The sequence below is a fragment of the Odocoileus virginianus genome, chromosome X, assembly GCF_023699985.2.
Source record: "Odocoileus virginianus isolate 20LAN1187 ecotype Illinois chromosome X, Ovbor_1.2, whole genome shotgun sequence".
In the NCBI taxonomy this organism is placed as follows: Eukaryota; Metazoa; Chordata; class Mammalia; order Artiodactyla; family Cervidae; genus Odocoileus; species Odocoileus virginianus.
Window position 1 is genome coordinate 5,500,969 of NC_069708.1, and position 13,691 is coordinate 5,514,659.

Genomic DNA, 13,691 nt, shown 5'->3' on the forward strand with positions numbered 1-13,691 from the left:
GGGCACCAAAACTCCAAACTTAAAGCAATAGCCTATAAAGAGACATGTGAAGGAAGTTAAACCTGATAATTACCTTTCTTAAATACCAATTAATCCAACCTTGTCAGTGCTTATATCATACTCCAGTCTGGTTGGTACACAGATTTGAGACCTGGGATTATCATTTTGTACAGAATTTGAGAATCATTAACCAAATTGAGGATGATTTCCCACAAGATTGAAGAATGTACAAAGAGAGATGGGGGGGGATTGAAACATAAAACATCAACCAATTTAAACTTGTTTTGCTTCCTTAAAACAGGTTGTTGGTTAATGATACCTTGAGTTATTTTTAGAGACAGCACCAGGCATGTACAAAAAGGAGCCCGTTTCCAGGATGATCCCTGAACCAAGAGGGTTCAGTCTGTGGAACTCTCAGAGTAGGAATGTTGCCATGGGAGAACTGTATGAAGTCCTTCAATAGGACAATCTGGCTTCTAGCAGCATGAATAGCTTACATGAACTAATTCAAGACTAGCCAATTAGCTTCCAAGTTTGCAGTTCCCCTAAACCCTTTAATTTTACCTCAAACTCTGGATTGAGACAGGTTTGAGAGCCCTGCCTCGTGTCTTCTTGCCACTCCACCTTGGAATAAAATTTTTCTCTCAGAAGCCCATTCCATAGTATTGGCTTCTATGTGCATCAGGCAGCGAGCCCTTGCTGGGGAACACTAGTGACTGATAGGCCTGGAATTAGATTCTTCTCTGAATTCCTCTAGATTCCACACTGTTAGACTCCCCTTGACCTAAAGCAGAGCTTGTGTTCCTTAACACTCAAATGTATCTTGGGATAAAAGTAAGGACTCTGGATATATTCCAATGCACTTCTTTAGGCACAAAACCTTGAAGACTACCTCAGGAAATGAGAGCAATGAGGAGGAGAAACAGATGATAATGACAATAAGATCGTCTCTCTATGCAGTGTCAGATAACCTCAATCATAATAGCACAAAGCCATCTTAGACGGCTCCTCTCCTTTAGAAGTGTGCGCATATCTCAGATATGGTGAGTTGGGTTCTAGATCACTGCAATAAAGTGAATATTGCCATAAATTAAATCACAGGAATTTGGGGGATTCCCATGCTTATAAATGTTCTTAATCCTGTTGTATACACTTAACTAGAAAATCTCTAAAAAATGTACATAGCCTAATTAACATATATAAGACAGTTATAGTAGTAACAAATAAAACTGATCAGAGCACCATAAGAAATAAAATAAGGAAAGAATTTAATATTTAAAGAATTAACAATATGTGAAACAGGAACCCCACATAAACACTCGGTTTTGGAAAAACGGTGCCATAGATATGTTCAATGCAGGGTCATGTAAACTTAAAGTTTGTAATGAAGCATGATTAAGTGAAGTACAATGTTTTAAAGGTATGCATGTAAATCAATTAAAACAAGTCACAAAAGAGACTGACTATGGCTTTTGAAAAGGATGGGTCAGCATTTTTCTCTGGGAGCACACCCAATCCTGCCCCCTGCCTTCTGTGTTATTTTCCCCATCTCAGGTCCAGTCTGGGACATGAAACTGTAAGGTTTGCATTAGGGACACTGCTCAAGATTTTACAGGCATGTGGTTTTTCCCAGGAATCATTTAATCCAAGAGGTAAACAAAATGAGGGCCCCCATGAGTGAGGACTGGAGAGACAAACAACCCTAAAATACAGGTCATTCAGAGGCCTGCCCAAACTTGCTCTTGGACTTAGAGTGCCCAGAGTGGACGTTGTCTCTTATAAGCCTTGTAGTTCTCTGTGAGGTCAAAGTCTCCGGCTAAGAAGAATGGCGTCAGTTCAGTGGAGGGAGAATCTCAGGTTGGAGGGTCAGGTCCCAGGACTGTGCAGGATCATGGTGAGGTCACTTACTGGATAGAGAAGTATCAGTAGACCCACAAATGAGGAGACTTTACAGACCCCTGCCCCATTCTTAACCCCAGAGGCTCCAGGGAGAGTTACAAGGGTGAGAAGCCTCTTCATTTTTGTCTGGTCTCAGGGAGAGAAGGTCTTGTCTGTCAGGATCAAACCCCAGTTCTGCAGAGGTGGGCGTCTTGGCCATCACCAGAGTGAAGGTGAGGACCATCAGTGCTAATGAGAGGGTCTGTCCCCCAAGGACGGAGTCTGGCAGAGTGGCGCCCCTCATGTCAGGGAGAGATGCTCAGAGCAGTGCCCTGACACCCCACTAGGGACTCCAGGAGGTGAGGGCTTTGGGGGCAGGAGGACTCAAGTCCGTAGAGCAAGGGTTCCCGGGCTCAGATAAATGGTACGGGGAGGACCCTAAAGGATGACCCACGGACAGCTGAACACTGAACGATGGGGTCCCCACAGAGCCCCGTCCCTGGAATCATCCCTCAGAGATCCCACACAGGGCAGCCTTAGCTGCAAATGGCTCCCCCAACAATCCGTGCTGGTGGCAGGGAGCTCTGACTGTTGTTCAGGGTGTTCATTTGGACGAGAGTGGATTCCCAGGACTGACCTGAAGGCATGGTGAGGACCTGAATGTGGTCTAAAGGGACCATTCACCCTCCTGCAACAAAGATAACCCCACAAAGTCTCGCCTCTGTGGTCGGCAGGGGACGGTTCCTACAACACTGTTAGGCTTACTTCTTGGGTAAATCTTGATCTAAGAGATTTTTTAAGATCTAAGAGATTTCTTCATTCTGTAAATGAAGGAAACCTAGGCCCTAACTCCAGTCACGGGGAGAACCCCAAGTGCTAATGGGTAACTGGGTAGTTAAGATGGTGACACAAAGTGGTACTGATGTGCTTAACTCCGGGACTTCTCCCCTGCCGAACTCTAGGAGGTGAAGCTTTGTTTGGAGGCTTGTGGACACAGTTTAGGTAAAGGAGGAGTGTCGGGTCTGAAGAAGAAGGGGACTCCAAATGAGGACCATAGAAACAAAAACCCCCACCGTGCCCCTCGGCCTTCACACACCTCCCCTGCTATCAGCTATCTGAGACCCTGAGCATCATGGCCAGATATGAGTCATCCTCACTTGCTATCTACAGTTTCTAGGAAGTAAGGACTTAAGTTTGAGGGCCTGGCCTCTGGCTGGCAGAGGGTGGATTCCCAGCATTGGTCCAGAGTGGAGGTGAAGACTTAGCTCGGACTGCGGCAGGGGCCACTCAGCCCATAACAAAGAGGGCCACACCAAGTCTCACTGCTGCTGTAAGCCCTGGGAAGCCCTGACAGAGCCATCAAACTGAGTTCTGCCCAGGAAGTCTCAGGGATGGGAGGGCTTTGGTCAGGAGTAGCCCCTGCTTGCAGGTGGAGGATACCTCTGTCCTAACTGCAGTGAAGTGAGTGCCCTAAGTACTAATTGGGGGCCCCTCCCCATTTAGGGGTGGTATCACAAAGCAGAGTGCCTACATATCTGGGAGGCTCCAGTGAAGGGTAGTCACATATGTAGTACCCTGACTTTGCCCCTCCAGGGACTCGGGGAATTGAGGACTTTGCTCTGAGGCTGAACAACCCAGGTTATTGGTGGGAGGAGTCCTGAGTTCTACCCAGACCTGAGTGAGGACTAAGGTGAACACCAGCTCTAAACTTAAGTTCTCATAAATTTTGGCCCTTTTCCATGTAGAAACCTAGAGTATCTGTAAAGATGAGAGAGTTCAGAGAAGTGAGAATGTTGGACTAAGTGAATGACCTCAATTCTGCCAAGGTGGGAGGCCCAGGGCTTCAGAGGAGTCCGGGTGAGGACCCTGAAAGAACTGATGTTTGCACTCACCCACCAACAGGGGATCAAGAGAGAGTACCCTCCGCACCACCCCCTTCCTGGCTCACAGCACTGAGCCAGGCATGAAGTCAGGTGTATGTGAACCCTCCTTTCCTTCTGATGGTATGGGATTGGAGAGAGCCATTGTCTGAGAGGAGGTGCACCAGGGCAGCAGACACAGGTGTCCCAGGAGCCAAGGCAAGACCGTGAAAGAGGACGGAGAACCCCAGTGAGCCCAGGACAGAGTTCCCTAGAGCTGACTGCTGTGGGTGCCCCCCGCCAGGGACACTGGGCTGAAATGCCCCTTCACCTCTTAAGGTATCATAGGAAGATGAAGACTGGGCTTTGGGGTATAAGCTTAGACCACACAGAGGAGGGGGCCCTGCGCCTGCCAAAAGTTGATACGATTGTCCTGAATATGAACCGAGAGGACCCCACCCTCCAAAATGGAGGGGGGTGTCCACGAGGACTAGACTGGCCCATTGCTCCTCAGCCTCAGGAGGCAACTGGCAGGGCTGGCAGGCTGAAACCTGAGTCTCACCTTAATTATTTCACCAGAGTTTTCAGAGGACAGGGCGATCAGAACAGTAGTCCTTTGGGTTCGCAGAGCAGGGCAGGCGTGGAAACCTGCAGAGTGGGCCTTCTTAAAGGCAGAGTGTGCCTCCCTGCCACAGGCGCTTCATCCTCTCTTCCTCTCTCCTCTCTGCCCAGATCACGTGCTGTTCTACCTGCGCTCCTGCCTGTTGTCCCTGACCACAGTCACCATGCCTCGGCGTAAGAAGGGTAAGCGCCGCACCTCTGCAAAACGCCGCCAGGCTCAGCATGGCACCCAGGATCTGAGGGGCGCTCAGGTCACTGCCACCACGACGGAAGCACACACTTCTTCCTCCAGCCCTGGTCCCGGGGTTGATGCTAAGGGAAAGCCGGGTGCTAGGTCTGGTAAGCGTCTCAAGCGTCCTCGGGGGGCGCTGGCCGCCACCACTGTGCCTGCAGGTGTTTCTCCCACAAAATCATCCAAAAGAGCCACTGGGGAAATTGGGAAAACAGATAATTCCTCTCAAGCCACTGAGGAAATTGGGAAAACAGATAATCCCTCTCAAGTCACTGAGGAAATTGGGAAAACAGATAATCCCTCTCAGGCCCCTCTCTCCAAGGTGCGGTCTGGAAAACGCTCACTAACCAGGCCGACGTATCAGTTGGTGCAATTCCTGTTACGCATGTATAAGACGAAAAAGCCCATTAGGAAAGTGCATATGCTGAAGGTCATCGATAAAAAGTACCAAAATCGATTCCTCAGGATCCTCAAAAGAGCTTCTGAGAGCATGGAGGTGTTATTTGGTATTGACGTGAAGAAAGACAACACTGCCAAGAATTCTTATGTCCTTGTCAGCAAGATGAATCTCCCCCGCAACGGGATCGTGCACCGTGGCAGGGGTTTTCCCAAGACCGGTCTCCTGATGAATATCCTGGGTGTGATCTTCATGAAGGGCAACTGCGCCACAGAGGAAGACATCTGGAATTTTCTGGGTAAGATGAAAATCTATGCTGGGAAGAGGCACTTCTTATTTGGGGATTCCAAGAAGCTCATCACCCAAGATTTGGTGCAGCTGAAGTATTTGGAATATCGGCAAGTGCCCGGCAGCAGTCCAGCATGCTATGAGTTCCTGTGGGGTCCAAGAGCGCATGCTGAAACGAGCAAGATGAGAGTCCTGGAGTTCCTGGCCAGGATTAACCATTTGGAACCCAGTGCCTTCCACTTTTGGTATGACGAGGCTTTGAAAGATGAGGAAGAGAGGGCCCAAGCTAGCGGATGACCCAGCATTCCTCCAGCAGTTCCTTCCACACCTAGTGAAGCTGAGGCAAATTCTGCCCTTTGTGGCTGAAGAGAGTATTCACAGTGCTCCAAGTACTATAGGACTGGACGTCACCGAGGGTTCACAGTGTAAAATACCCTGGTGTTCCTGTTCTATGTGGGGAATTGAGAGTTAAATCTGTGTTTTTATGTTCTTGCTGCTTTTCAAATGTTGCTCCTAAATGAAAGCTTATTTAGCATATATGTGTACAAACTCATCAGTCACACTTAACCATTTTTTGTTGTTCTTAAGGATAAGAGTTTTTCTGTTGTGTAAAGCAAATGGGGAAGCTTCCATCTTATTTAGTAAGCCAGTGAAAGATAACATGGCATTGCAATACGTTATTTCCTTGAAAATACAAAAAAGTTAAGCAGTAAAATATGTGGGATCAAGAAATAGAGGAAAAGGAAGATGATCGGTATTTGGTTTCCTCATCCCTTGTACTCTGTGTTTTACAAAATTATAAACAACAGTATATGCCTGGTTAGTTCAAAATATTGAAATAAATTCTAATAATTTCAACCTCATGCTCACAGGCTCATTTATTCCCCAAACATGAACTGAGCCTCTGCTCATAGTAGGCTCCATGCTAGTACTTGGAGAGCTGAGGAAAAGATCTAGCCACTGACTATAAAATTATAGAGTTGAGAAGCAGCTGTCATGTAAAGAAAATGGTGACATGACAGCAGTCAAATGTGAATTCCCTGATGCAAGGTAGTGGTGGGCCTTGGGAAAATATAAGTCCTTCAGTGGGAAGTAATTATCAGTTGAGGGCATGGCAGGCTGGATGAGGCTGTGGTAATCCTGACCAGGGACCAGGTTCTCGCATGGTGGGCCCCGTAGTTTAAAGACAAAGCCTGGGATGGGAAACTGCCCTTGACAGTTATAGGCACACTTCACTCTGTTGCACTTTGCTTTATTGTATTTCACGGGTACTGCTTTTCTTTTCTTTGTTCTTTTTCTTTAACAAATTAAAAGTTTGTCAGCCAACCTTGCTTGCAGCAAGTCTTCCGGCTCCATGTTTCCAACACCATTTGCTCACTTCATGTCTGTCACATTTTGATAACTCTTGCAATGTTCACACCCTCAGCAACAAAAAAGATGGACTCACTGAAGGCTCAGATAATGATTAGCATTTTTTTAAGCAAATGGGTGTTTTTAATTAAGATACCTATATTGTTCTGAGGCATAATGCTATTGCCCACTTAATAGCCTACAGTATAATGTAAACATAAATTTTATGAAAACACTGGGAAACCAAAAATTTCTTGTGACTCAATTGTGATATGGACTTTCCTTTGGGGGTTGAGAACCAAACTTGTAGTATTTTCGGAGTCTGCCTGTGCTTTGGGATTGTGAGTAAATCAGAGAGAAATCATGTGAGACTGGCATGGAATGTACCCTGTGCTCTTGTTCCAGTACAGGTAAACACTGTGCAGATGAGATGGTTTATTCACATTGCCTTATCTCCACGAAGTTTCTGAGAAATCAGGGTGGCACTCCCCTGAGGTGGGATGATGCCTTGAAGCCACTGGATTGCCACACTCTGCCCTCGCTGGGGGAGCCAGAGCCCACACCACTAAAAAAAAAATAATAATTCAAATCAAGTTATCTTGACTGTAATTTGGCAAACAATAGGCAAGGATAGATACTTGTGGGTAGTTAAATGAATGAGAGCAGGAGTGGTTTATAAAAAAGGGCAAGTGAGAGAGAGGTAAGTTTGGGCCCCTTGAAACATTTTGGAACTTTGTGTTACATCCACTGAGGATGTCTGCCTCATGGTGACCTTCAGTGACTTACTCTTCACGGGAAAAAACTAGTTTACCTTGCTAACCAGGATTTTTCTTATAGAGGGTTCTTTGCCCTAGACCCCTGCTTATTCTTTGACATCACCTGGGTCGAAAATTGAACCACAGTGTAGTGGGTTGAATCTCCGGGGGACAAATTGATCACAGTAAGGACTGGCATCCTTGACAGTCTCAGGACAGGCCAGGCAATGGGCCAGGCATTTTACGGGTATTATTCTCAGTCCCTGAGACAGAACTTCTGAAACCCATGTCACCGATGAAGAGATTGAGGCTCGCAGAGTTTGGTAAGGTATTCAGTTTCACACAGTTCCTAAATGACAGAGTTGGAAGTAGACTCCTGGCCTAAATAAGTCTGATGCCCACATTTTGCCATTCCTCCTAGCTGGAGGCCAGCTTTGTGTTCCTTCATTCACCTTCTTATCGACTGGTCCAACGTGTATGTCAGATGATAAAAAGAATTCTGTGCCCAAAACACTGGATGGAAATATGTAACCACATCAATAAGCATATCAAAATAATTGAGAAGTCTGAATAAAGCAAAGAAAGGTAATATTTAGTGACATAATCATCTGTATATCCAAAGTCACAGAACCCAAATGATCAGGGGCCCAGAAAATCATCCTGGACAGCCCCTTGCTTTTGGAAGTTTAAACTGTTCAAAGAGAAGTTCCATAAAAGGTGAAGCGTGGCTAGTAAAGAGAAGGGATAGATGAAGGTGTTTTATCCTTTGTCAGCACATCCATCCTGCCTTGCCTTACAACTTCCCTACGTCACATCACTCCTGGGATGGGAACCTGGTCTCTGAAGGGTTTTCAGTAGGGAAATGGGTCGAGAGGTTGCCAGGATGTGGCCTTGCCCAGGAAGACTTTTAATAAAGAAATAGGAGCCAGGAGGAAGAGGCCCTTACAGGTGGGCTGGGGAGGGCAACATGCCCCAGGCAAAGTTCTCAGCCTGAGCAATCACTCACTTAACTTTCAGGTTCTCAGGGACTTGTGACTCCCGCCTAGGAGGGTGCCCAGGTCAGCAGACCTATATCTGAGATTGGCCGGCTCAGGTCAGTAGAGAGAAATATTTCTAAGGTGTGCCAGGAGGAAGGAGGGCAGCCCTGCCAAGCCCATATCAGCAGAGACCTCACAGAATCCTCCCTGTTGCCATGGCAGATCCTTGCAAATGTCAGAAAGAGATGGCTTCATATCCTTCTCAGGGTAACAGAAAAGTGATGAGCTTGCTTTGAGGCAGAGGTCTCAGGTCAGCAGAGGGGGAACTCTTAGGCCTTCACCTGAGTCAGATTTAGGGTATAGAGTCAGCACCCCCAGTGGGATCACCATCATATGCATTCTCAACCTGCCTGATGCAGTTGTCACTCATGGCATGGCAGGTGTGGTCAAGCGATGCCACCGTCACATCCTTTTGGATCTGAGGAAGTGTTCTCAGATCCAAATAGAGGGGAGCCTCGGGCTCTGCCAGCATGCAAATCAAGCAAACGGAATGAGGATTGAGAGGCCCACCCACTTTTGGATAGAGGGGAAGGAGGGCCTGGCCCTTCACTCAAGACTGAAATCCTGAGAGAAGGATGTGGGACTGAGCCACCACCCCAGGCCCAAAAGTTTTTTAAGTTTACTTTTTTAAAGCAGTTTTAGATTCACAGCAAAATGGAGGAGAAAGTACAGAGAGTTCCCATATGTCTTCTTCCTGGACATGTGTACAGCCTCCGCTACTGTCAATGTTCCCCAGCAGAGTGGGCTGTTTGCTACAATCTAGGAAGCTACTTTAGCAAACAAAGTCCTGACCTAGCACACTTACTTGCATTACCTTCATTCTTGGTATTGTACCCTCTGTGAGTATAGACAAATGGATGATGACTTGTATCCAACCTTATGAGCTTCTCTGGTGGGTCAGTGGTAAAGAATCCACATGCCCATGCAGGAGACTTGGGTTCCAACCCTGGATGGGAAGATCCCCTGGAGAAGACAAAGACAACTCACCCCAGTGTTCCTGCCTGAGAAATCCCATAAACAGAGGAGCCTGGCAGGCTACAATCTGTGAGGTCACAAAGAATCGGACATGACTGAGCAACTAAACAACAGCATCCACCCCTATAAGGTCATACAGAGCAGTTTCACAACAGTAAAGCCTCTCTGTGCCCTGTTCGTCCCTCCCTCTGCCCACCCCCCACTCCCATACCCCCACCCAGTCCCAGGCAGCCATTGGTCTTTTTACTGTTTCTGTAGTTCTGCTTTTTTCCAGGAGTCATGTGGTTGGAATCATGCAGTGTGTAGGCTTTTCGCATTAGTTTCTTTACTTAGTAATACACATCTAAGGTTCCTCCATGTCTCTTCAGGGTTTGGAAACTTATTCATTTTTAGCACTGAACAGTATTCCATTACTTATCCTGTTACCTACTAAAGGACACCATTGTTGCCTTTTAAGTTTTTGAAAATATGAGTTAAGCTGTTATAAACAACTGCATGCAGGTTTTTGTGTGGATGTAAGTTTCCAGCTCGTCTGGCTAAACACCAAGGAGCATTACAACTAGATTGTAGGGTAAGAGTATGTTTGTTGTTTAGTTGCTCAGTCATGTCCTACTCTTTGTGACGTCATGGACTATAGCCCACCAGGCTCCTCTATCCATGGGATTTCTCAGGCACAGATACTGGAGTGGGTTACCATTTCCTTTTCCAGGGAATCTTCCCAACTCAGGGATCGAACCCATGTCTCCTGCAATGCAGATGGATTCTTTACCATTGAGCCATCTTGGAAGCCCAAGAATATGTTTAGTCTGTTAAAAAATTATTAAAATATGATTGACATATAATAACCTGTACATATTTAATGTATACAAATTGATGAGTTTGGAGTTAAGTCTACTGTGAAACTACCACTGCAGTTTATGCCATAAACATATCCATTACCAGCAAAATTTCCCTCTCACCCTTTTTTAAGTTTATTTTTAATTGGAGTATAGTTGTTTTACAATATTGTGTTGGTTTCTGCCATACATCAACACGAATCAGTCATAGGTATACATATTTCCCCTTCTACTTGAACCTCCCTCCCACCTGCCACTCCTTCCCACCCCTCTTGGTTATCACAGACCAGTGGTTTGAGCTCTACGTTTGAGTCTCCATTCCTGACCTGCAAATACATTCATCAGTACCATCTCTCAAGATTCTGTAAGTATGCGTGAGTATACGATATTTATATTTCTCCTTCTGACTTACTTCACTCTGTATAATAGGCTCTAGGTTCATCCAGCACATTAGAACTGACTCAAATATGTTCCTTTTTATTGTTTAGTAGTATTCTGTTGTATAAATATGTACCACGGCTTCTTTAGCCATTCATCTGTCAATGGACATTTAAGTTGCTTCCATGTCCTAGCTTTTGTAAATAGTGCTGCAATTAACATTGGAGTACATGTGTCTTATTTAGTTATAGCTTCTTAAGGGTATATGCCCAATAATGGGATTGTTGGGTCATGTAGTAGCTTTATTCCTAATTTTTAAGGAATCTCCATACTCTTCTCCATAGTGGCTATTTCAATTTACATTCCCACCAACAATGCAAGAATGTTCCTTTTTCTCTACACCCTCTCCAGCATTTATTGTTTGTAGGTTTTTTGATCTATTCTAACAGTTGCCTTCTCACCCTTTATGTTTTCTGTGTGTGATAAGAACATTTACCATAGTGTTTGCCCTCTTAGAAAGTGTTCAATATAGTATTAATTGTAAGCTCTATATTATATAGTAGTTTCCTAGAACTTATTCATTTTGTAAAATTAAACTTCGTAACTTTTGATTAATAATGAGAATTGGAATACTGCCTGCCATATCAGTGAATAAACATTGTCATTTATCAACAGTTGCAGCCCCCACAGATGGTAAGCCTTGAGGGAACACAAGATGTAAAACTACAGGATACAGATATGTGAAGTTCATATCAAAGGAATGATTTCAGTGAGCCCCGATTCTTGCATCTTCCCATACAAGGAAAAGCACTAAATTCCTTAACTTGGGTTATCTGGTTTTCCTTCATTTATGATAATCTTTTGATATTCAGACTACCTGCCCTTTGTTACAAAACTTCTATATAACCTGGCTCCTTCCCTCCCTTCCCCAGAGCAGTTCTCTCAGGGTTATTCAAGATGCTGCCTCTTGGGTAGAAGTCCTAAACGTTTGTACCAAATAGAACATAACTGTCAACTTTGAGGTTGTGAATGTTTTTTAAGTCTAGAGTTCCTTCTCATCCACCCTCCCATAACCTCTGGCAACCACCACTCTATTCTCTGCTTCTTTGACTTTGACCATTTTAGATTCCTCATATAAATGACATGCAGTATTTGTCCTTCTTTGTCTGGCTTATTTCACTGTAGCATAAATTCCTCTAGTTATATCCATGCTCTCATAACTGGAGAGGTTAGCTTCTTTTTAAGGCTGAATGACATTCCATTGTATGTATATTTTACATCATCTTTATCCATTCATCTGTCCCTGGACACTTAAGCTACCTCCCTCTCTTGGCTATTGTGAATAGTGCTGCAATGAACATGGGAGTGCAGAATTCTCTTCAAGGTCCTGATTTCAATTCCTTTGGATAGTAGTGAAATTGTAGACAATATTATGTATTATTTTTTATTTTTTGAGGAACCTCGATACTATTTTCCATAGTGGGTGTACCAATTTACATTCCTACCAGCAGTGTTGAATATGTATAATTTAATAAGAAACTTGCAGACTGTCCTCCAAAGTAGCTCTACCATTTTGCATCACCACCACCAAGGAATGAGAATTCTTGTTGATTCACATCCTTACCAGCATTTGTTGTTGTCAGTCCTTTGGATGCTGGCCATTCAGAAAGGCATGTTGTGGTATCTGCTTGTTTTTTCAATTTTCAGTCCCCTAATTAAAAGACACTTACTCCTTGGAAGGAAAGTTATGACCAACATAGATAGCATATTAAAAAGCAGAGACATTACTTTGCCAACAAAGGTCCATCTAGTCAAGGCTATGGTTTTTCCAGTGGTTGTGTATGGATGTGAGATTTGGACTGGGAAGAAAGCTGAGTGCCAAAAAATTGATGCTTTTGAACTGTGGTGTTTGAGAAAACTCTTGAGAGTCCCTTGGAATGCAAGGAGATCCAACCAGTCCATCCTAAAGGAGATCAGTCCTGGATGTTCATTGGAAGGACTGATGCTGAAGCTGAAACTCCAGTACTTTGGCCACCTCATGTGAAGAGTTGACTCACTGGAAAAGACCCTGATGCTGGGAGGGATTGGGGGCAGGAGGAGAAGGGGATGGCAGAGGATGAGATGGCTGGATGGCATCACTGACTCGATGGACATGAGTTTGAGTAAGCTCCTGGAGTTGGTGATGGACAGGGAGGCCTGGTGTGCTGCGATTCATGGGGTCGCAAAGAGTTGGAGAAGACTGAGTGACTGAACTGAACTGAACTGAATGGTATATGGTGCGGAGCATCTTTTCATATGCTTGTTGCCATCTGTGTATCTTCCTTGGGGAAGTATCTATTCATATCTTTTGTCCATTTTTTATTAGATGTTAGTTTTCTTCTTATTACTTTTAAGAGTTCTTTGTATATTTTAGGTTAGAGTCTTCATTAGATACATCTATGGCTAATATTTTCTCCCAGACTATGGCTCATCTTCTTGTTCTCTTGATGGTATATTTTTACAGAGCAGAAGTTTAAGGGGAATGAAATCTAGCTTATCAATTATTTCTTTCATGGATCCCCATCACTTTTTTCTATGATGGTATTTCATTGATTGATTGATTGCTATGTGAAACATGGAATCTTTTTTTTAATATAAATTTATTTATTTTAATTGGAGGCTAATTACTTTACAATATTGTAGTGGTTTTGCCATACATTGAAATGAATCCACCATGGGTGTACATGTGTTCCCCATCCTGAACCCCCCTCCCACCTCCCTCCCTATCCTATCCCTCTGGGTCATCCCAGTGCACCAGCCCTGAGCACCCTGTCTCATGCATCAAACCTGGACTGGCGATTCGTTTCACATGTATTTCACATGCTGCAGTTCATGGGGTCGCAAAGAGTCAGACACGACTGAGCGATTGAACTGAACTTTGTCAGTTGCTTCGTTTGCTATTATTTTCTCCCATTCTGAAGGCTGTCTTTTCACCTTGCTTACAGTTTCCTTTGTTGTGCAAAAGCTTATAAGTTTAATTAGGGCCCATTTGTTTATTTTTGCTTTTATTTCCAATACTCTGGGAGGTGGTGCATAGAGGATCCTG

General features: G+C 44.6%; 1 protein-coding gene across 1 annotated transcript in view; it reads left to right on the plus strand.

Annotated features, from left to right (window-relative positions):
- The window catches only part of LOC110123266 (uncharacterized), a gene marked incomplete at its 3' end in the record, with an annotated part of 58,513 nt that overhangs the window by 31,694 nt on the left and 13,128 nt on the right, over positions 1-13,691 (plus strand). Inside the window, 1 exon segment of the mRNA XM_070461787.1 lies at positions 4,470-5,564. Coding sequence (XP_070317888.1) covers positions 4,523-5,564 — 1,042 coding nt within the window.